The 23273-nt window shown below is 43.7% G+C and overlaps 1 protein-coding gene across 1 annotated transcript; it reads right to left on the minus strand.

The window, feature by feature from the left end:
• Window positions 1-850: 850 nt before the first annotated feature.
• On the minus strand, window positions 851-14453 carry RDH11 (retinol dehydrogenase 11). The gene is made up of 7 exons (XM_080940998.1): window positions 14360-14453; window positions 11388-11506; window positions 10886-11041; window positions 8894-8998; window positions 7687-7896; window positions 5294-5483; window positions 851-2705 (listed from the first exon to the last, which is right to left on the minus strand). The coding sequence occupies exons 1-7, from the start codon at window positions 14422-14424 to the stop codon at window positions 2600-2602; spliced, it is 951 nt and encodes a 316-aa protein (XP_080797124.1). The 5' UTR covers window positions 14425-14453; the 3' UTR covers window positions 851-2599.
• Between the last annotated feature and the right edge of the window lie 8820 nt (window positions 14454-23273).

The raw sequence follows: 23273 nt of genomic DNA on the forward strand, positions 1-23273 counted from the left end.
GACAGACAGACAGACAAATATGGGGCTGAAGCCCTGGGTTTTACAAGCTTGAATCCATTGACCATTAAATTCAGTGAGAAAAAAAATGTAAAATGCATTGTGCAGAGATAACAAAATCTGATGTTGTTAGCAGTGGTGCAAAGTCTTGTATTTTTCTCATAAAATTAAAAGATAGGCCAAGAGTGGTGTCGCTTGATTTTAATTACCAGTACTTGGAAGGCAGAGGCAGTTGGATCACCATGTTCAAGGCCAGCCTGGTCTTCAGAGCACGTTCCAGGACAGCAAGGACCACACAGAGAAACCCTACCTCAAAAACAAAAGATGAAGTGAAAAATTTACATTTGAAATGTCTGTACAAGTGTGAGGTGAGTCCCCTGCCTGAGGAGCCCAGGAGAGGGCGGTGGATCTTCTGGGGCTGGAGTTAAAGATGAGCTCTCTGGCATGCTCTGTAAGAGTTGTATGTGATCCTAAGAACTGCCATCTCTTCAACCTCAAGTCTTATATTTCTCTGTGGCAGAAATAGATAGATGGAAAAAGGAGCTCCTGCCAAGTTGGAAATGATTTGATGATTACAACCCAAATTAATGGCATGTACATTTTAGGTGTACCATAATGACTCCGGGACATGTGCATTCAATAGACTAGGAAACAGATGCATAACTACAAGTGTTTTCTTTAAACAACAACCAGACTTCTGTTTAATTCTTACAGTTATAATCTGGAAATAAAAAACGTGGTAACTGAAGAAAACCTTTATTTTCATTGATAGGTAAATATAAATTAAGTAAAAATATTAATTCAATTAATCACTGCAATTGTCAAAAGTTTTCCAATATCCCCGTAAACTAATTTTAACATACAGTTTATTGGTCTGAACAACCCCATAAAAATGATTAATTTACAAATATTAGAAGTTAAAGATTGTGGTCCTGTCAGTCCTGAATATTCAAGCTTAATCTGTAACTGTCAGCTCAAGACAATGGCAAACTCCCGTAGAAACAACTGTTTGGAACATGAGGGATTCTGGATACCCTTGGTCTGTATTACTTTTAATAAAAGGTCTCCAAATAAAGCAGAATTTTAGTAAACTGAAGCTATCTCCACTTCTTTTGCAGTGCTGGGATCAAACCCAGGGCCTCACACATTCCAAGAGAGCATGCACCCCAATCTCAAAAGTGATTTTTTTTTTAACCAAAGTGTTTATATGAATGCCTGCATGTGTATCTGTCACTACATCCCTCCAATGCCTGTGGAGGTAAGTGAGGCTGTCGTAACCTTTAGACCATCTGTAACTGAGACTATAGATGGCTGTGAGTTACCATGTGGGTCCTAGTAATTGAACCAGGGTTCTCTGGAACAGTAGTCAAGACTAAGCCATCCTATCTCTTCAACACACACTCCTGAAAAGGACATCTTGTTAACTAATGTAAGAAAATGCTCTAAAAGATTATTGAACTGACTATAATTACCAATCCTTAGGATAACATTTCTAAGTAGAGACCTGGTTTCACTCTTGTGCTTTGGATGTTTTCTTGCCACACCGATTGGTGATTAAGACAGTATGGCTTTCTATAGCTCTCCATTACTGCCTTTCGGTTGTGGTTTCAAATCCTTAGCTGACCCCTTCATTATCATGTGTTACCTCCTAGTTTTCTTTTAAACGTCTTCCCTGCTGCATCTGTGCCTCTCAGTGACCACTTACACAGACAGTGTCTCCCTCACTTTGCAACCACACTCAAACACTCCACAGTGGTCTGTTCCATCTCTGGTCCGTTTGTCTACAGTACAGTCTGGTTAAGTACTTTTCCTCCAGAGTGATTGTGAATTTTGTGGAAACAGACCCAACTGCATGAATACTCAAGAAAATACACAAAATCAGCACAATGACATGAGAAGGCCTTTCCTTTTCTAGTTTCCTAAGAGAAACTAAGGCACAAAAAGGAGACCTCCATGGGTCAGTAACTCATAATGTTCCTTTCTTTACCTCATTACTAGGCTGAGAAATAGTAAGAAGAAGACAGTTTAGCTTTATTTTTATTTCTGTCCTTCAAATTCCACAAACTTCTTAGAGAAAGAAGCTCTTCTGTGGTCTAGACATAAAAAAGTGTTTCAGTAGCAAAAGCTTCAGACTACTAGATTTAGTGAAAACTTTTCTTAAGTATCAAGATGTTAGGACCACAAAGACCTGCTCGTGAGCCAGGTCACTGGACTCCTGAGGTTCGGCTGAGGTTACAATAGAGTTCTTCAATGAAAGGATGGTTGGATAGGAGGAGTTCCATCTAATCCACATCGCCACACACCAATCTTTATAGCGCTTCCATGCTCCTGGTTAAGAGTAGCTTCCAAAGGAAAATAGGAATTGTGCAGGTCATACAAAGATCCTCTGTCTTAGTTGGTGATAATCACTAGAAATGCTGGCAGCAGCAAAATAAGTCAGTACAAACTCATGGGGTTTAGAGGCACCTGGCAGTGGACTGGGGTTTAACTGGATGCCAAGCAGGCAAGGCTTGAAGTTCTGCACTCTTCATGTTCAAAGTTTTGGCCACTTTGAAGGGCAATCATCTCTTCCTCCAATCTTCTTCTGAGTCCAAACCACCACTTACCAATCCACAGGGAGGCCCAGCAGGTCACAGCTGACATTCCACAGCCTCCTGGCTATTGTCTCATTGCGAGCTTGGTTAGAGACCCGTGCCAACTGGCAATCGCTTGAAGGGAAACAGAGACTTGAAACACAGAGTTAAGAATGAAATTTTCTCTTTGTCTAATATAAAGAATATGCTAGGAAAATAATCTAGGTCTCGCGGGTACTTTACAGGGACAATGTGATCCTATTTCTTCATTCATTGATCCTTTTACTTGTTTGCATCTCTCTATGTAGCCCAGGCTGGCTTGGAACACTTGCTCTGTTGGCCCAGCCTGGGTTCAACCTCATGATCCTTTTGCCTTGACTCCCTCCCTTCAAATGCTGGGGTTATAGGCACCACAGCCAGCCCTCAAGAAAATATCTTCTCACTCTAATATCTCCGATCAGAATGCTTTATCCATTATATAATGTGGTCTATGTATATGCTTAACTATATCAGCGCCTCCCAGACAGCTGTACAGGTCCATTTACTTCAAATGAGATCAAAGGTCTACCCTTCAAGGCCTTGGACAGCATGAGACCCTGTCCCAAAGGGGAAAAAAAAGAGTAAGAGAAGACGAGACCAGTGTGGTGGTGCACACCTTTAGTCCCAGCACCCTGGCAGGCAGAAGGAGGTGGACAACGGTTTGAGGTCAACCTGGTCTACAGAGCAAGTTCTAGGATGGTGAGGGCCTAGTAAGACCTTAACTCAAATAAAAAAAACCACAATAATTCCAACACACATATGTATCTAGTGTACAGTGCTTTTTATACTTTATGTAGTTTTTGAGGTTTAGATTTTTATTTCCAATTATATGCTATACAATTCTACTTGTATGCATGCAGATATCACATACATTGTTTTTGGGTTTTTTTTATTTTGTTTTGTTTTGTTTTGTTTTTTTTGGATTAGCAAACTTACCCTCCCCATCAATTTACCCTCCTAAGATTGGAGACCCCACGCTCCCAAAACATTTCCCATGGAGGTATGTCAGACAGCTGGCCTCTGCCCATTCCCAGTCTGTGCTAACACTGTAATCCACTTCCTAGCCAGAATCACACCCACTGCCTTGGAATTTAAGGTCCTGAAGTTGCATGTATTTTTTTCCCATTTTGAGTCTCCTTTCCCATTCTCATCAACCTCCTGGTCCCACAGATGTGAAACTGAGTTAACAAATCCTCTATCCACCCCACACTCAAGTAGGCATCCACGAAAGAAGTCAGGCAGGTCTCTCATAGAAGCACTGCTTGAAACCAGAACTCTGTAGCTTACAGGGTTACTTATTTAATCATTTTTTAAATCTTTTTTTTCCTTTTTTCCGTTTCTCCCAAAGCAGAGATTAGATTCTATCTTTCTGCTACACTAACTTCTATGTCATCTCCACCAGTCTAACATTATCAACCCTCTGTCATCTGTTATTCATCTTTCCAATCTAAATGTTCCATGCTACTCATGGTTTCATCTATAAAATCAACACTATCTTGAAGGTGGGGGTGAAATATGCTGTAAGTTTAAACTGATGTGATGCATGATTTTCTTTATAAACATATGGCAAATAGGCTTGAGGATGGGAATGGGGCAGGTTTGGCAGCTTAAGCTGGATAGTGGGTAAATATGAGGTTAATATGCTATTTATTCTACAACAGAAACTGAGGCAGAAGCAGGCAGAGTATATGAGTTTGGGATCAGTTTGGGCTATGCAGCAAGACTGTGTCTCAAAAATAAATATCTAAATAGATACTAACAGGGCTAGGAGATTAGCCTAGTTGATAAAGTGCACACTTTGCAAGCATGAGATCCATGTTACAAAAAAAAAAAAAAAAAAAAAAAAAAAAAAAAAAAACCCAGATGTGGTGGCTCAGGCTTGTAATCCCAGGGCAGGGAGACTGAGAAGGCTCCTGCGGCTCACTGGCCACTTAGTCTAGCTTTCTTGACACGTCTCGAGTCAAAGAAAAATCTTGTCATTCTTTGTGTCCTATCCCCTTCAAAGGGTAGAAAGTGCCTGAAGCTGTCCTCTGGCTTCCCCATGTACAAACACACAGGCAAACCTTTGCATATACAAAAATGCATACAGCACACCCAAAAAATGAAAATCAGGCAGGGGATGTAGCAATGGTAGAACACTTGCCTTAGCATAGAAAGAGGCCCCAGGGTTCATCCCCCGCACTGAGAAAATAGTAAAATACAAGGGACTCGATTGGTTCTGTTTCAGTTGAGGAGCTGAAGAGATGACTCAGTGGTTAGGAGCACTGACTGCTCTTCCAGGGGTCCTAAGTTCAATTCCCAGTAAACACATGGTGGCTCACAACCATCTGTAATGGGATCTGATCAAAAGCTATTTTAGGAAATATACCTTAAAATTTTAACTTATTATATTACTTTATATGTATGAGTATTTATCTGCGTGTATGGCTATGAACCATGTTCATGCCTGGTACTCATGGTGGCCAGAAGGAAATGTCATATTTCCTGGAACCAGAGTTACAGACAATTATAACTGAGTGCTGAGAATGGAACCCAGGTCCTCTAGAAGAGTAGCTTATGCTAACCCAGCATCTCTCCAGCTCTGGGAAATATACATTTTATAAAAAGAATATTCTATACCAGACAAACCCCAAGTTACTTCCCTTATGCAATAACAACTCATTCAAAGACAGATGCATTCATACCTGAAATGACTTCCACTTAGGCTCTCGATACCTTCTGTTACGGCACAGTACAGACTTGTCTGGGCTCCCTGTTGAGGGGTCTTGATGAAAAAGAAGAAAACCTGCCACATCCATCTCATAAAAGACGAGTGCCGGATCAATTCAGAATGGACTGTGCCAGGGTGGACAGAATATGTTGTCACTCTAGAGCCTGGAGCAGACAGCGACAAGTCAGAAGGAAGATAAGATTTGATTTTATCTACTAGACAAAGAGTAAAGCATGTGAAGGCACTTATGACTTCCTACAGATGATCTCTGTGCTCCTGGTGGCATCACATGCACCTACTCACTGTGACTTATACACACTGCACAGATTCGGGAACCAGGCTCCTAAGAAACAGACTTGTCACTGCACTATGGTAGAACCCAGTCCCAACCTCTCAGTAGCTCTTTACATTGTTGGCCAACCTCATCCCTCCCTCTTAGGCTTCTTCCACTGGCTTCCATGACCCCATGCCTCTTTCAATGCTCTTAAATCCCTAAGTGCTGTGACTCGTCTCCGAATGTACCTCAGTCATCACCTTATCTGAATACCAAACCTCAGAATTCTCATGGCTCATTAAACTCCCACCATACAATTGTGTTTGTTTGTTTTTTGGTTTTTTGAGATAGGGTTCCTTTGTGAGCTTTGGTTGTCCTGGAACTCACAGAGACCCATTGCCTCTATTTCCCAAGTGCTGGGATTAATGTGTGTATTACCACTACCTGGCTGATACTCACTTTCTAAAAAGATTTATTTCTATTTTATTTATGTGTGTATGCGTGTCTCTCTGTGTGTGTTCCATGTGTGGGATTCCATGCAGAGGCCAAAAGATCTACTACTGCTGGAGTTACAGGCAACTGTTCTTTTGAACAGTGGTAAATTTGTACACATTACATGGAAAGACCACAGAGATCTTATTAGAATTGTAGATCCGTCTATGACAAAAACAGAAGCAAATGCACAGGAAAGTGACTGGCAGCTGCTGACAGTGGAAATCTAAAGAATAGAGGCTTTCTGTCTTTAGTTCTGTGTACTTCTAAACTATGTGAATGTCATAAAGTGAATGTGACTCACATACAACTAGAGTAACTTCCTGTGCTGGCTGTATAAACACTTGTTAACCTCTCTCTCCCCCAGAGCTGTAAAGCAAATCAAGGAAGTGCCTGAACCTGCCTTGTCCTGTACTTCATCCCCAGACCCTAAGTACTACATGGAAGGCATGTCTGTGGGATGCATGACCAATCTTCCTGCACATCAGCATTCCTGTATTACATACACCACAATTTTCCACTTAATGAACCTAACTCCCCTCTCCTTTTTCCTAACTCTCACAATGGATGTATCTCTCTACCTTGCATCATCTTAGCTTCCTCATCAGTCCTTCGGTAGTTCTCTTTAACCGTCCTGAACTGATAAGGAATACCCTGCCCCAGCAACGACTGGACACTGAGTCTGAGCTGACCACTGGCTTCCTTCTTCTCATCTCACAACTTTGCAGCTGTCCATGTGGTTTGATCGCCCTGTTTCTATAGTGGGGCTCTAGCTCCTGACTCCTTGAGTTTCAATTCTGTCTGGCGCACTGTCTGCCCTAGATTCTCTTTCTCTTTATTAGAAATCCACAGCAGAAAATGTTAACAACTCTGTTTACCATGACTAGAGATTTCCTTTCTCAAGTATATTTTTTCCCATGAATTTGACCTTTTCTTTAAAAAAATAACATTTATTTTATAGTTAGGACTATGCTGCCTACATGTATGCATGGATACTATGTGTGTGTTTGGTACCAAGGAGGTCAGAAGTTACAGGATCTTCTGGAACTAGAATTGTGGATGGATGAACCACCATGTGAATGCTGAGAATTGAACCTAAGTCTTTATAAAAGCAACAAGTGCTCTTACATGCTAAGTTATCTCTCCAGCCCCTTGTTTGACCTTTTGCTATTAGGGAGATGCCCCCTCCCTCTGTCCACCAATGGCCAGGACATGTTTCATATTAATGTCTGTTATTAAGTACCACTTCACTTGTCACAAGGAGTGAAGAACCCTGACTTGCTTGTGAGGACTGAATGGATTATGACCACAGCTGTGAAGCAGTTGTCACCTTACCTAGGAGGGACCAAATACATGGAAAGCTCAGTAACTTGCTGCAGTAAGCAGTGAGGCCAAGTCTTCAGATTCAAAGTCAGAATTCCCCTGTCCTTAGCCAGCCACCTCCAATATTCAGTGAGGGCTACTTACTAAGAGCACACCCAGTTATACTCATGGAAGCAGGTCCTGTCCAGGTAACAGGCACAGGAAAACACTTCCCATCCTATGGCTTTTCGTGATGCCCACTGTCTCCTGTTTCTCACACTGCTCACTTCCACACTCACCTTTCAGCCTCCTGGCCAGTTCCCTAGTGAAGAGAATGTTGGCTAGTTTGCTGTGGCAGTAAGCCAGGCCTGCACTGTAGAACTTCTCGCCCTGCAGGTTATGGAAGTAAATCCTTCCCAGATGGTGTGCCAAAGAAGACACATTGACTATCCTTGACGGGGCTGATTCCTTTAGCCTCTCTAGCAGCAAATGGGTCAAGAGGAAGTGACCTGTTGAGAGAAAGTAGGATTATCAGGGTTGCTCAGCACCCGTGGGGGGATAAGCATCATGACAAGCAGAGATCAGCTCTGGGAAGGAGGGAGAAAGGGAGGGAACCACCACAGCAGCCGGCAAAGGTGAGGTGGTGCTCTGGAACAAGGCCCACCACAGCTTTTCATTATGAGTTAGAGAACAGGTTCAGAGGGGATTTTAGGAACTAGAAGCAGCCAAAGATATGAGACGGCCTAATACGAGACATGTTTGTGCTAAGGATATGAATCCCATTTTAGTTCAACAGAGGTTACTATTGCTGTTTAAGAGCAAACAGTGGCACACACAGTGTAATCTTAGCACTCAGGAGGCTGCGGCAAAAAGATCACAAGTTGGAGGTAGTCTCAGAAAGACCTTGACCCACAAAGGAACATGGCGAGCACATGGCTTCTACCTGTTGCTAACTATAAAGATTGTTTGTTAAGAATAGCAACACAGCCCTCTGTTTAACCAAGCTGTTCACACATACCCCCAACACAAGCCAAATCTGAATTACAGATTTAAAAGGTAGGGAGAAAAGTTGGAGAGATGGCTCAGCAGTTAAGAGTGCTTGCTCTTCTTCTAGAGGATCCAAGTTTGTTTTCTAGTAGTCATCAACTACCCATAACTCCAGCTCCAGAAGATCTTTCAGCTTCTGCAAACACATACATACATGTAGCATACAAACATGCACGCAAATAAATCCTTATACATGCATATATATACATACATACATGTATAAGTATACATACATATTTGTGTGTGTGTGTGTGTGTGTGTGTGTGTGTGTGTAAGTAGAACCAGAAGCAACCCTCAGGATTAGCCCTCATCTTTCAGGAAGTTCTCAACTATTTATTATACCTGCATGGTTGATTATAGCCCCAGCCCCAATGATGCCACAAAGAAGGCTTGACCTGACTCCTGAATTTTCTGAGGTTTCAGTTCCCCCTGGCTTTGGACTGGAGACAGACTTCTCACCCAGGTGGTTGACTCCGATTTGCATCTCAAAGCCGTCTGCAGTCTTAGAGTAGGGGCACATCATCACTCCTGCATTGTTGATTAGGATGTGCAGATGCTTTTCCTCTGTAGGAAGAGAAAACAGCCATGGCATTCACATCTCAGACATCCTCCTCACAACCTAGGCCTAGGCCTCAAAGTGGGGGATGAAAGCAGGGGTGTAAGACTTCACTCTTTGCCCTTATTCCCCCAAGTGACTATGTATTGATTTTTTATTGTAAGACTGGGGCTAATCCACACAATTTTACAGGGCAAAATTCCATTTTACATCACATACTATTGTGTCCAGGCCTCCCAAACGTTCCTTACTCATTGCTTTGTGGAAGTGTTCCATCTATCTCTACCAACAGACTTTCCAAGCTTAATGGAAAAGCCAGCAAGGGTAAAGGTGTGGGGCTGGGGTGCTTCATGAGCACCCTGTACTTGTGAGACTCAGGCCCTCCAAGAAATCTACCACCTCTCTCTCATAGTTCATTTCCTGTGTGATTTGTAATTTATGACTATAAACTCTTAAGGGTGGAAGCTGTTTTCCTCAAAAGGTCTAGATCTCTAGGTGATGAGGGTGAGGCAAACCTACTTTTGCTGAGATACCACCATAGATTTCTAAAAAATGTTATTGCACCTATTTACTTGAGAAAGAGCGAAAGAGACTGGGGGGGGGGAGAGGGAGAGGGAGAGAGGGAGAAGGAGAGGGAGAGGGAGAGGGAGAGGGAGAGAGGGAGAGGGAGAGAGGGAGAGGGAGAGGGAGAGGGAGAGAGGGAGAGAGGGAGAGGGAGAGGGAGAGGGACAGGGAGAGGGAGAGAGGAGAGACAAAAATGCATGACGTGAAGTATGTACAGGTCAGAGGACAACCTGTGTTAGTTCTCTCCTTCTGCCACGTGGGTCCTACAGATTGAACTCTGGTTGCTTGGCAGTATCTGCTGAGCCATCTTGGTGGCCCCACAGGTTCTTAAATTAAGATCCTACATCTCTTAGTAGAATGATTTCATGATATCAGCCTGGGTTCTAATTCTTGTACATCTCCACCCTTTCTCTCTCTACCCAGATTCTAAGTGTGTGGCTTAAATGAGATGTCACCTGTGAATCTCAGATATTTGAATACTTGTTTCTAGTTGGTGGTTGCTTGGAGTGAACTAGGTAGTGTGACCCTGCTGGAGGAAGTATGTCTCTGGGGACAGGTTTGGAGGGTTCAAAGGACTTGTGCCATTCCCAGTATGCTCTCCGTATCTTGCTTGCTGTTGTCGATGGGAGCTCTCAGCAGCTCCTGCTGCCATGCCTTAGCCTGCCATCATGGACACTACCCTTTTGGAACTGTATTATCATAGCAAAGAAAAAGTAAGCCATAGACCCAAAGCTGGTAAGCTGGTGGCCAGGGCTTTGTTCTTCTTAGTTCATATACCATGAACCAAATGGCTCTCTTATGAATCTCAACCTCCTATATACCTCCAGCTCTCAAGAGCCTAGGGCCTCATCATCTTTCTATCCTAGCATGAATAATTATGATATACCCTACCAAGCCACTATTGAGTTCTGATGTTCCTGCTAATGTTTTGACTTTAGCTCTTGCTCACCGCTGTAATTTTGGGCTGGAGGAACTCTTTGGGAAGGATTCGGAAGTGTGGCCTTGCTGGAGAAGGTATGTGACTCAGAGTGGGCTTTGAGATTTCAAAAGCCCACACCATTCCCATTTAGCTACTTCTGCCTTGTGGTTGCAGATCCAGATAGGATGTCTCAGGTGCCTGCCTACCTGCATCCACGCTCCTTGCTTGCTATGACAGTCATGGTCTCTAGCCTTCTGGAAACTCGGAACCCCAAATTAATCACTTTCTTTATCAGTTGCCTTGGTCATGGCAATAGTAAAGGAACTAAAACAGGCTCTTTTCATTTCTGCATCCTGAAGATGTCCCTTTGACATAAATCATGTCCCAGTGATCATAGTCTGTCACCACTTACCAGCTAAGAAGTCCTTGGCAAAGGCTCGAATAGACTTGGTATCAGCTAGGTCCAGCTTCCGTACCAGGACCTGACTGTTCCCAGTGGTGGCTTGGATTTCACTAGCCACCAGTTCCCCCTTTTGCACATCCCGGCAAGCTAAATACACACGGGCTCCTGTAAACCAAAGGAAGGAAAACGTAGTCAGCTCTGGTTTCAAGTAGTTTGAAAGAATGAACGCAGATGCTGAGTGCTCCTGACATTTTGCAAAATAGGAATTTTCATCCCTTACTTCACAACCATGGTATCTGAATCAAACTAGTAAAGAAAAACTGATATTTGCTATTTTTAAAAGTTTTTTTAAGTGCCCATTATATGTAGAACATCATACTAGATTCAGACTGTAACAGGAAATTAATAAGGTATTTGGAGTGTTCTTACATTCCAAGTCTGGGAAGAAACATGACCATCACTGTGAGGGGTAAAATATCAGCACAGGTGAGTTGGGAACATGTGCACTTGCCTCTTTGGGCCAGGTCTTTAGCTGTCTCCTTCCCAATGCCTGAGTTTGCACCGGTGACTATGGCTACCTTCCCGGGAAGCTGGACATTAGATGTGCACACCCCATTGGACAGCATTTTCCTAGAGATACAGGAAAACAGATCAGTCCTCCATTTCCATTCCTGCTGAGGACTGCTGAAACTCCATCTGCCTTCTGATTCCAGGGCTGAGTCTGCTTTTATTTCTTCCAATGTTATTCTTTTATAAGCTTAGGTTAAAAAATGGCAAGGTCAGCAGGATGGCTTAGCAGTAAGGCGCGCTTGCCTCTAAGCCTGTCCACAGCAGTACAGTCTCCAGGGCCTAGGATGGAAAGTGAGAATTAACTCCTCAAAGTTACCCTCCACATGTACACCACAGTAACACATGTGCACCCATCCCAACATATAATAACATACACACAGTAAATCAATGTTAAAAAGTAAGAAGTAAAGAAAGAAGACAGCTTTTCACTCTTAGGCCATGTATATACCACTCAGGAGCTAGAGAAGTACAAGGCCAGCCTGGGTTACATAGTGTGTCTCAAAAAGAAAAAAAAAATTTTAAATGTCTTTAATTTTTGCCATGCTATTATCAAAATACTTTTTCAGTATTTTAAACATATTTCAAGACCTGCTTTTGGTTTGTTTGTCTTTGGTTGTTTGCTTATCTAATCTAATTGTATTGATTTACAGAAGGCAGAAGATTCTTTCATTTAGTGTCTGGAGTAAGATTGCAAGCTTTTGGAACAAAGCTTTTCTTACCATTATAATATTAGTGATTGTTTTGTTTCTAGGTAAGTACTAGCTACATTCCTCCTTTGAATCCAGAAAAACAAAAATTTTATGTTCTTGTTTGTTTAAGGACAAAAAGTGATAGCATTTTAAAGACAAAAGTTAGATCTGGCTGGATATAGCACTCGGGAAGTAGTGGCAGGCAGATTTCTGAGTTCAAGGCCACTGGTCTACCTAGTGAATTCCAGGACATCCAGGGTGATATAGAGAGATGTTTTCTCAAAAATCTGAAAAAAAGTTAAATCTGCTCCCAAAGACAAGGCCTCGATGAGTGTTTGATTGGTCAGGCACCTGACTTCAGTTTAGAATTTCCAATCAGGCATTTTTGGCTTAGGAAATCATAAGACTCAACCAAACAGAAGAAAAGTGGTCTTTATATGCCAATCTGTGACAAACAGTATTTTATAATCTTAAGAATGGCTAATCCAATTCAAAGAATAGAATCACAAGCTTATGAATCTAGGTCAAAATTTTTAAAAAGATAACACAGTCACACATTTTAAAAAATACGTTTAACAATGAGGCAAGGGCTAGGCATGGGACGGGGTAAACATACGTGGTTTACCCCAGTTGCCAAGCCCTGGGTTTGACTATCACACGTTAGTTACAGAACAACAGAGCAGAGCCCCAGCAGAAAGAGAGATGATCTGTATCTCGTTTGTTCTATGCTATAGGCTCTGCAAACCTTTCCAAATGGATGAGGCACAAACACAACCCTCAGATGCTCCTCTTCTCCCCCCCCCCCCCCCCCCCCCAGTGTTAGGACTAAAAGGATCTGTTGACTAAGAGGTGCGTTTTTTTAAGGAGAATTTCAACCTATTCTACCAAACCTGTTAACTGCAAGCAGCCTCTACTTAAGGCAAACTAACTTGTGGTGCCCAAAGGAACCTCTCTCCTCAGGGATCAAGGCCCCTGGCTGTCTCTCATAGAACTTCAGCTTCAACACTGACAAACCCTGAGAACCAGTAATCGGCCCTTCCTCCGTAATCAGTGAAAACAAGACAACCAACTTTGGAAGGGAAACTCTGGCCCCATGCTCACAACTAGCTCTAACAGCAATAGTAGAGTTCTTAGCGTGCTCTCTTCTAAGACGCATTTCACTGGATGTAGCTCCGCTTCAAGGTTTTGTTCAGATTCTATATAGATATAAAGATCTTGGGTGTAGCTCCGCTTCAAGGTTTTGTTCAGATTCTATATAGATATAAAGATCTTGGGGTAGAAAGAAACGCATGTTTTCACCTAAGTACAAGGCCCATGTGGGAGCTGTAAGTATTCAGAGGGGAGGGAAAATACAAACAGAAGTAGGCCACCAGAGAGAGAAGGAAAAGCAAAAAGGGTGGGAAGCCGGTCAAAAAAACGTTGGACCAGGTAAGAAATGACAGGATGGCACGGCCTCAGGTCCAATAGGAGCTTTGGCCACAAGCCAAGAAAGAAGAGGGTGTGTATTACTGGTCCACCGTCACTACTGGTGACTTACTCAGAACCAATCAGTGGACTGCATCTTGTTGTAGCTTGCCGCGGGTTCTCAGGTGATTACAAGGCCAGGTTTAGGTTGACCTGTAACCTAATCAAAAGACCATTCAGCCTGTTTTGACCACGTGCTTCCTCTCCTGGTCCCTAGTTGTCTAACTCTGGGAAACAAGCACATACCCCCTATTCCGAAGGAAAAAGTCTTCCCCGAACTTCAACTGTCTCAAACAGGGCAATAAGAGAGCACGCCCCAGATAACACCGGCATCGGTTTCAGAGAGCAAAAAGGGCAACCCCTCAAGGGCTGGAGGCAAGTAGCTAGACAAAGGCTGGTTCAAAGCGTGGGAGTAGAAAAAAAACACTGTTAGAATCTGAAGCCCGCCATACTCACCAGCTTCCCGGAGCCAGAAAGCGGAGGGTGCTAGAGGAAATACGGTAGGCCAGAAAGAGCAAAACAGAATGATGGAGACCCGGAGCGCTTTACGACCACCTGGGGTCTGGCCGTGCCCATGTCCAGGGCATCAGGATCTCACATGAAGTCCAGTAAACTCCAGATCTTAACTATCTTAAGGACCTTTCGGTCATTTCCTAGTCTTTCTTTACGGGGGATGGGGGTGGGTGGGTGTGGGGAGCTTCAGCGGGGATTTTTGTCCTCTCAAAAATACCTGGCAAGAAAAGGCAACATTCTCACAGACCTGATTTTTGGCGTGGCCAAGTACAGGATGAAGGGAAGAGAGAGCAGTAGCAGGAAGCCAAACATCTCAGCACCACCGAAGCGCAGTTGATGCTCCAAAGAGGACCGCCGGACTATGGCTTCTAATTTCTAGACACACCCCGGTTCAACAGCAACCGCCAGGGAGCAAAGCCCTCTGGGAAATGTAGTCCTGGATTTGGCGTCCGCCTGGCGGCAATGCATTCAAAATGATGCTTCCAAGCACTATGAAAAGTTGAATAACACAGCACTGGAACAGTAGTCTTCAATGGTCCAGAGCGTATGTCCTGTGGGATCGTTGAGCCAGCCCTTCTTCCGTCCTCTGGCCACTAATTGGTTCGTGGAAGTCTCATGAGTTTACTATCTCCTAGGGCCCAAGTCCAGTGTTTGGTTCAATTTTCCCTAGTCATTATTAGGAAAATACCACATTTTGTTTGGGAGACAGCGTCTAGAAAGTATTCTGAGGCCGATTACACAGGACAGGAGCCGTTAGTCTGACAGTTGGTGTGGTGGAAGATGTCTTTCCTCGGAGACTGCCTTTGTCCTATGAGGCAAAGCAAGTTAAGACCTCCCCTAGAGAATCACTGTCGTGTCTACGTTGAACTACATAATTTCCCAAGTACTTGGTCGTTATTTGATAATAAAATAGTTTCTTGGATGACTGAATCACGTATACTCCTCATGGTAACAATGAGTTTCTCAGATTGGCATAGTTGGTTTTATCACCTTGTCCAAGAATTTAATCCTGTCTTGATCTAAGGCCAGGAACATTTCTCCAGGAACAGTCAAGCTCCTGGTTCAAGTTTTTCTTTCATTTGAGGTGTATTTCATGAGGATAAACATAGATTATCATGTTTAACAAGTTTTAAAAGTCATTATCTGTGGTTTCCCACCTACACTATTCATTTCCGGTTCATTTGCATAATTAATTTCCATTCATTGGAGGACACCTGTCCCATGGTCAAGTTGAAGCTGTATGTTGTATAGCCCCTGTGAAGAAGACATATTCTTACAGAATGTAGTATTGGATTATTTAGTAATCATCATCATTTGTCCCTTTCTTGTCACACTGTGATGTCTAGTATTTAGAGAGCAGCTCACAGCTCAATGGAAGCCTTTTATGTGTTCTGTTTCTTACTCATTTTACAAATTTTTAACAGTATTTCTACCATGAACTGGTGTGATCTCTGAGAGGTGACACAAAGACAGCTGTGAGGTACTATTGCAGGAGCAGTCAAAGCTACAGCTTTGCCTTCCTGAGACAACCCTATAGGAGTTGCTCTCGGCAACTTCACCTCCTCTCCACCCTCCCTGAGAAGTGCCTCAGTGATGATGCCTCAGCCACTCTGACCCACTGGCCCAGTGCCAGGAACGGAGGTGAAAAAAAAAAAAAAAAAAACAAAAACAAAAACAAAAAAACAAAAGCACCAATCCCTGAGCTCCTCAAGGTCAGAACTTGAAATCCCACCAATTCTCACTCTGGAAATCTCTGCCCTGAAAAGCTCCGCCCCCTAAGAAATCCTATATAAGCCCTGCCAACTTTTCAATTCTCAGCGGCTTCTCCCCTGAACAAAGTCACTCCTGGATTCTTCCCTCCTGATAACCATGAGGTTTGCTGTGAGGTGTGACTTCCAGGAGCTGTAACACTTTCTCCAGAGTGGAGCAGAACTGTTAAAACTCTTACTGGGGAAGCCCTTCCCCAGCCCAGCAGAGTTGTTAACACTTTTGCTGCAACACTTCTGTAGGGGAAACCTTTCCCCTCAGAATGTCAATGCTTACATTTTGGCGGGGGAAACCTGGCATAGGCCCTTCCTAGTGTTTGTGATCCCCTGCCTTGTGGTCTGAGCCACACTGGAACCCTATCCTTCATCTACAACCCACTCACAACAGACTTACTTTCTGGCTCCCTGATCCCTCAGCACCCCATTCTACCAGTGACAGTTATGTAAGTTTCCTCTTTGGTCAGTGTAAATGTTTCTCTGAGTCCAAGGAAGTGACCACTGAATGACTGGCTTGTACTCTTGGAGGTGGAGGTACCCCCATCCACAGTCTTTAAGGCGATGGCTAGCCCTCTTCACCTGACCCTAGCCCACCACCCTGGGATCTGCAACTCTGCAGTTTCCTTAGCCCTACCAGGCTATTGCTTGGAGCTGCCTATATATCCCACAGCTCTTCTAGGCCCTCGGGGCTTTGTAACTTTGTTCCTTAACCACTTCCTGTGAATGAGAACCTACCACTAGAGCTTGATCTTCCTCCTTGCCTTCTGGCTTCTACAAAAGTCTGGTACCAGAGTCTCTCCTTCAGCTTAACCAGACTAAGCCCCTGCCCCCACTCTGAGTGTGGTGACAACCCATTGAATGGATCGGTCCTCCATGAGTCCTGGGGACACCCACAACCACAGGCTGAGTGACATTTTTCTTCTCCTCTCTTAACCATGAGAACAATATTTTCTGTACCCTCTCATTTCCCCTTTGGGATGCCTCTTAGAAAATTACCAGCCTCTACACCTGAAAGCCAAGCCAAAAGAGCTTAAATTTATTCACCTTTTCAATCAAATTTGCCTTTAATATCCTGTAGATAATCAATCCAAATGGCTTGCCTAATGGCATGATTGATCCTAATATTAATTGGGACCTTTACAAATATGAGTGATCCAGGGAATGGAAGGGAATTCTGTATTCCCTACTGCTCTTTGCTCTGATTGCAGTTTCTTTTTGTCTGGTCTCTCCCTCACCCCTACTTGATTTAAATGCCCTGTCTTCTAAGTTGCCATTGATGGCTCTGTAAGTTCTTTTGCAAAATGGGAGCCAGAAGCCCAGCCTAGCAAGAGGAGGGAGCAAAGACAGCTGCAGCATCTGTGCTGGCTGGTGCATCTCTCAGCCCCCTCTCACAGTATCCTCTGTCTATAGCCAGACCTCAAAAATTCCCTATCTTCAAGCTTCTTTGTTCTCAGCTTAGTGGATTTAGTTTTATGGGGATTTAGGTGTCTTTTAGGTATGAGTGGTACTGGATTATTGTTTTATGCTGCCCCACTTCAATTAAAAGGTGGCCCTGGAGTTGGGGGTATGCCCCTTCTCCCCCGCTCTAGACCCAAGCATACATGTTTAAAGGTTTCGTCTAAAAATCTCTGCCGCATATCAGGTGATCCACCTGACTATGGGACAGAAAAAGGAGAGCGAAACAAAGTAAAGGAACAGACTATTCTGACTGGGGACTATTGCTACCTATCTCTACGCTTTAGGTTTTAGTTTAACTCTCTAAAATTTTTGCTAGGGTCTAAATCTCAACTCAATATTTGTAAGCATATTGGGTATGAGTAAAACCCTAAAAAATCTCTAACAAGGGAGTTAACTTAAAGCACATAACAACAGGATTGGTAGTTACAAATCTATACATAGATATCTTAAAGGAAAGAAACATGGGGCTTGCTGCAATCTTCGCCACTGTCCCCCCTTTGGGATGGAGGTAGCCATCTTCACTGGGGTTGGAAAGGAAGGACTTGACCATATGACCTCAGTCTCATCTTGATAAAAAAATGATCACATGGCATAAGCCAATTATGGAAAAACAGCTCCTCCTAGCCCTGAGGCCCAAACTAGATTATTCTTGCATTGTGTTTGATCATACTAACAAACTGAAACCCACAGTTCCTTCTATTCTTCTGCCTTTCTGGATTCTCTCCCTTCCCAGTGACAAGCTGGCCACCCAGTCAGGGCTAAGACAGTCCCCAACTAGGACCCTGAGTGGAGTTACAATAGCCCAGGGGACATCCTAGCTTAGAATCAATGTATAACTTGCCTCCTGGCTGGTCCCCACAAAGCTGCCCTTACAGCAGTAAATAATGAAAAAATCCGAGAGGTCATTCTGGACAAAAATGAAAATCCTTCTGAATTCCTAGAATACCCTATGAAGGCCCTCCTACAATGCACTAATGTAGATCCTGAGACCTGGTGGAAAGCAGCTCCTCATGAGCTACTTCTCCTCCCAGAGTCTCCCTGATATTAGAGCCAAACTTAAACACCTAGTGAGAGACACCGGACTCCTCAGGTGGAAATTTTAGCCTTGGCCTTCAAAGTGTACTTTTGGAAAAATGAAAAGTCCTGAAAACAAAAACACCTAGTGATGGCAAAGGGCTCTCAACTTGCCAAAGTAAACGCCCAGGCTCCCTGACCTCCCAGAAGCTCGAGAATGATCTTGCTTCAAATGTGGTCAGAAGGGTCACTGTGCTCAGGCCTGTTCAAATCCTTGTAAACCACCTGGGCCATGTCTAAGGTTCATCGAGAAGGGTATTGGAGTGTTGACTGCCTCCATTTCCCTTGGCATGGGAAAATCAGGTCTAGATCTTTCCTCAGCCAATCTTGGTCTGGCCAAAGACAACTGGGAGGGCTTGGCCTGACCACCACCATTTCCAGCAGGGAGCCTTGGGTAGCCATCACAGTATCAGGGCAATCCATCTTCCTTCTGGATGCCAGAGCTACCTACTCAGCCTTGACTGAGTTCCAGGGACTCACATTTATTTTCTGTTCCCCTATGGACAGTATTTACTCTGTTGAAGGCCAGATTTGACAAGTCAGGGGAAACTGAGGCAAAGGCATAGAGTGAACGATTGATCGATCACTCCGCAGACTTTAAAGGAATAAAGCTTGATTCGTTAAGGCTGGCACTCCCTGTCACCAGCAAGAAACTCTCTGAACTCTTTAAACTCATTGGGGATCAGTGAGAAAGAAAAGAGAGAAGACGGAGAATCATACAATACATATATACATACATATATATATGCATACATACATACACACACATGTGCACACATGTGCACATACATATTTGTCAGATGAAGCAAAGCTCCAGTGAGCAACTGGAGCCAAGGGCCTCTCAATTAATTGCATGCTCAATGGTTGGTGTTCTAGTCAATGGGAGCTGTGGAGGATTTATCTAGTTAACAGTGTTGTTCTTCCCATGAGGCTTCAACCCCCTTTAGCTCCTTCATCACCCCCAAAGCATCCTCACTAGGGTACCCGTGATCAGTCTGATGGTTAGCTGCAAGCATGCTCAGCTGCATGACTCTGGCAGAGCCCCTGAGGAGGCACCCCTATCTGGTTCCTGCCAACAAGCACCTAACAGCATCAGCTAAAGTGCTTGGGCCCAGTGGCTGCACATGGGGTGGCAGCCCCTAAATGATCCCCTCTTCAATCTCTGCTCTTCCACTTGATCCTGTCCCTCCTCCCATGAGTGTTTTGTTCTCCCTTCTAAGAATGACTGGGGCTTTCACATTTTGGTCTGACTACTTTTTGAGCTTCATAAGGTCTGTGAATTGTTTCTTGAGTATTCAGAGCTTTCCGGGGCTAGTATCCAATTATCAGTGACTGCATATCATGTGTGTTCTTTTGTGACTGGGTTACCTCACTTAGGATGATATTTTCTAGTTCCATCCATTTGCCTAGAAATTTTGTAAAGCCATTGTTTCTAATAGCTGAGTAGTATAACATTGTGTAAATGTACCACAATTTCTGTATCCATTTCTGTGTTGAAGGATATCTGGGTTCTTTTTATTATTATATTCTGATTATTATAAATAGGGTTGCTATGAACATGGTGAAGCATGTGTCCTTATTATATGTTGGAGCATCTTTGGGGTATATGCCCAGAAGTGGAATAGCTGAGTCCTCAGGTAGTACTATGTTCAATTTTCTGAGGAACTGCCAGACTGATTTCCAGAGTGGTTGTACCAGCCTACAACCCCCACCAACAGTGAAGGAGTGTTCCTCTTTTTCCACCTTCTCGCCAGCATCTGCTGTCATCTGAGTTTTTGATCTTAGCCATTCTGACTGGTGTGAGCTGGAATCTCAGGGTTGTTTTGATTTGCATTTCCCTGATGACTAGAGATGTCGAGCACTTCCTTAGATGCTTCTCAACCATTCAATATTCCTCAATTGAGAATTTTTTGTTTAGCTCTGTACCCTATTTTTTAATAGGATTGTTTGATTCTCTGGAGTCTAACTTCTTGAGTTCTTTGTATCTATTGTATACTAGCCCTCTATCAAATCATTCTCTATTCTTATAACAGAACTATTTACTCTTTATTCAAAACCTTGTCTTTTTAGGGTGCACACCAAAACCTGTAGCCACATCCTTAGATCCCAAGATCCAGGAACTCAGATCCAACCTAGAATGAAATGCTTTTTGATCATTATCCCCTAGCCTATTTTCTTCTTCTAAGTACAATTACTCACTTGCAACGCATGAAAGTTTACTGTGCTGCTTTCTAACCAATACAGCCCTCACTATTCTATAAGGGATGGGGCATATTCTGCTCTTTCTGGAAAAAAACAACTTAGACCTTCTCCTTAAACTTTTTATCAACTACTCTAACTTCCTTAATCTTGTTCTTAAATCAAGTCAGGGATTCTGTAAAATCATTACTTCATCTAAACAATACTATTTTATGAAAGTTCATCTTCATATTGTTCTGCAGGAAAAGTGCCCAAGAGGGTAGGCTGTCTCCAAAGAAGCAATCACTCCAGGGTCTTCCCATGCCCAATCACACCATACTAGACATATGAGGAATATAGCAATGACAATGAGAAGGCACAGCAGCAGCAAGAAGCACTCCAGGGACAGACCCTCTGGGGCTGTGCCTCTACAAGGTACATCTATCACAGCTGTGAAAAATGGTGGACTGTCTCCAGGAAGCTCACTTGCTCACTGCAGTTCTTCCTCTGTGGTGTCTGCCAAGCTTACCAAACCCACCATTAGCTGAATATATAGGGGTATCCCCTTTTATCCATTCCTTCCTAGTGATACCAACTTGTCTCCTCCTCTTGCTGGGGAGGGACATTCTAGCCAAAATGGGAGCCTTTATTTTCTTTCTTTCCTACATTTGCTTGACTCCAGACTCACCAATCATTTCTCTCCTCCTTTTCCCCCAAACTACATGCTCTGATACACCTTTTCCCTTACCTGCTTCCCAGGTAGAGCCATGGGTGTTGGATACTTAAAACCCTTCTATAGGCAAACATTACCCCCAACTCATCATTCAATTACAAAACCTCACCAAAGCTCAATCAATACTCACTTCCTCTCCAATACTCCACACCTAGGGAGGCAAGATCCGGATTAGTGCCACTTGTAACTAGACTCTGGAAACAGCAGATACTGGTCCCTGGCCAGTCAGCCTGGAACATACCCTTGCTGCCAATAAGAAAACCTCACTTCAATAATACCAGCCAGTACAAGACTTAAGGGAAGTCAACAAAAGGATAAAGATATTCACTTCACTGTGCCTAACATTTACATGGTACTGAGCAGCCTGCCTCCAAAACAAGACATCTATACTGTACTGGACCTTAAGGACACCTTTTTTAGTTTGTCAGTAAGCCCCAGCTAGCCAACCTTTGCTTTCAAATGAAGCAACCTGGAGTGTAGATTCAATGGGCAGCAAACAGGGACCAGGCTGCTACAAGAACTTGAGAACTTGCCTACCATCTTTGATGATCCATTGCATGAAGACCTGGTTAGCAAAGGCAAGCATACCCCCAGATAACTCTATTGCAGTATATTGATGACTTGCTCATAGCTGCCCTAGATGAAGAGATTTGCTTTTTGGCAACTTATACCTTGCTCAGAGGGTTAGACCAAATGGGATATCAAATGTCTATAAGGAAGGTGTAGCTCTGCCAAAAGGAGATAGCATACTTTGGGTATATATCTGGGGGGTGGGAGGGACGTCTGCTATCCCAGGCTAGAAAAGAAATTATTCTCAACATTCCAGTACCCAAGACTGCATCAAATTTGTGAGTTTCTGGGTTCAGCAGGATTCTGCAGACTCTGGGTACCAGGATTCATAGATATTGCAAAGACTCTCTATGAAGCCACTAGGGGGCAGGAGAGTACCTAAAACTGGACTCTCCAGCTGGACAAAGCTTTTCATAGGCTTAAGGAGGCACTACTTAAGGCCCCAGCATTTGCCCTACCAGACATCTATGAGCCTTTCCTCTTGTATATAGATGAAAATAAAGGCATAACCAAAGGGTTATGGACTCAGACCCTGGGTCCTTGGAAGAGGCCAGTGGCCTGTCTAAGAAATTGAACCCTGTTGCATGAGGGTGGCCAGCTTGTCTCCATATTGTGGCAGCTGCTGCTTTGCTGGTCAAGAACACAGATAAATTCACCATGGGACAAGAACTGATTATAACTCCCTCTCATGCCATCAAGGGAGTACCCAAACCCCCTCCCCACCACCACTGGATAGCTAATTCCCAGGTTCAGTCCCTGCTCTGAACCCACCCCGCATTAAATACCACCCTGCATCCACCTAAAACCCAGCTACTCTGTTCCCAGTCATGGACCTGGATATTAAGCATGGTTGCTCAATAATGCTGAGCCACGACCAGAACCTGAGACCAGACCTGACAGACATCCCTTGGCTAGATGTGGAAATGATCTACTTCATGATCAAGAGCAGTTTCATGCAGGGCAGAACCAAGTATGCAGATGCAGAGGTGGTGGCTCCTGATTCTATAGTATGGGCTTTGGCCTTAACTAGCTGAATTAGTTGCTTCGATTCAGGCCCTAAAACCGGCAACGGACAAAATTACTAACATCTATATAGACAGCCGATATACCTTCACTATGGTTCGTGTTCATGAACTCATATATAAAGAAGGGGCTGCTCATGGTCGGGGGAAAGACTATCAAAAGTAAGGATGAGACTAGAGATACTATGGCTGCCCCTCGAGGTAGCCATCATCCACCTCCCAGGACACCAAAAGGACGCAGATGAGAGGGCAAGAAGAAACAGGCTCACTGATAAGGCTGCAAAGGAGGCTGCATTAGATTCCACAACTGAAGCCACAGTAGCTTTAGTGCCACCAGAGTTCCTCCTAACCCCATATTATAGC

Source organism: Micromys minutus (genome assembly GCF_963924665.1).
Source record: "Micromys minutus genome assembly, chromosome: 1".
Classification (NCBI taxonomy): domain Eukaryota; kingdom Metazoa; phylum Chordata; class Mammalia; order Rodentia; family Muridae; genus Micromys; species Micromys minutus.

Bases quoted from the DNA above. Each gene is read 5' to 3' on its own strand.
- RDH11 (XM_080940998.1), bottom strand. From the start codon at position 14,424: ATGTTTGGCTTCCTGCTACTGCTCTCTCTTCCCTTCATCCTGTACTTG. The intron at 11,507-14,359 runs GTCTGTGAGAAT...CTGTATCTCTAG, and splicing joins TTGGCCACGCCAAAAATCAG to GAAAATGCTGTCCAATGGGG. The intron at 8,999-10,885 runs GTAAGTGGTGAC...CTCTTCCTACAG, and splicing joins TGCCAAGGACTTCTTAGCTG to AGGAAAAGCATCTGCACATC.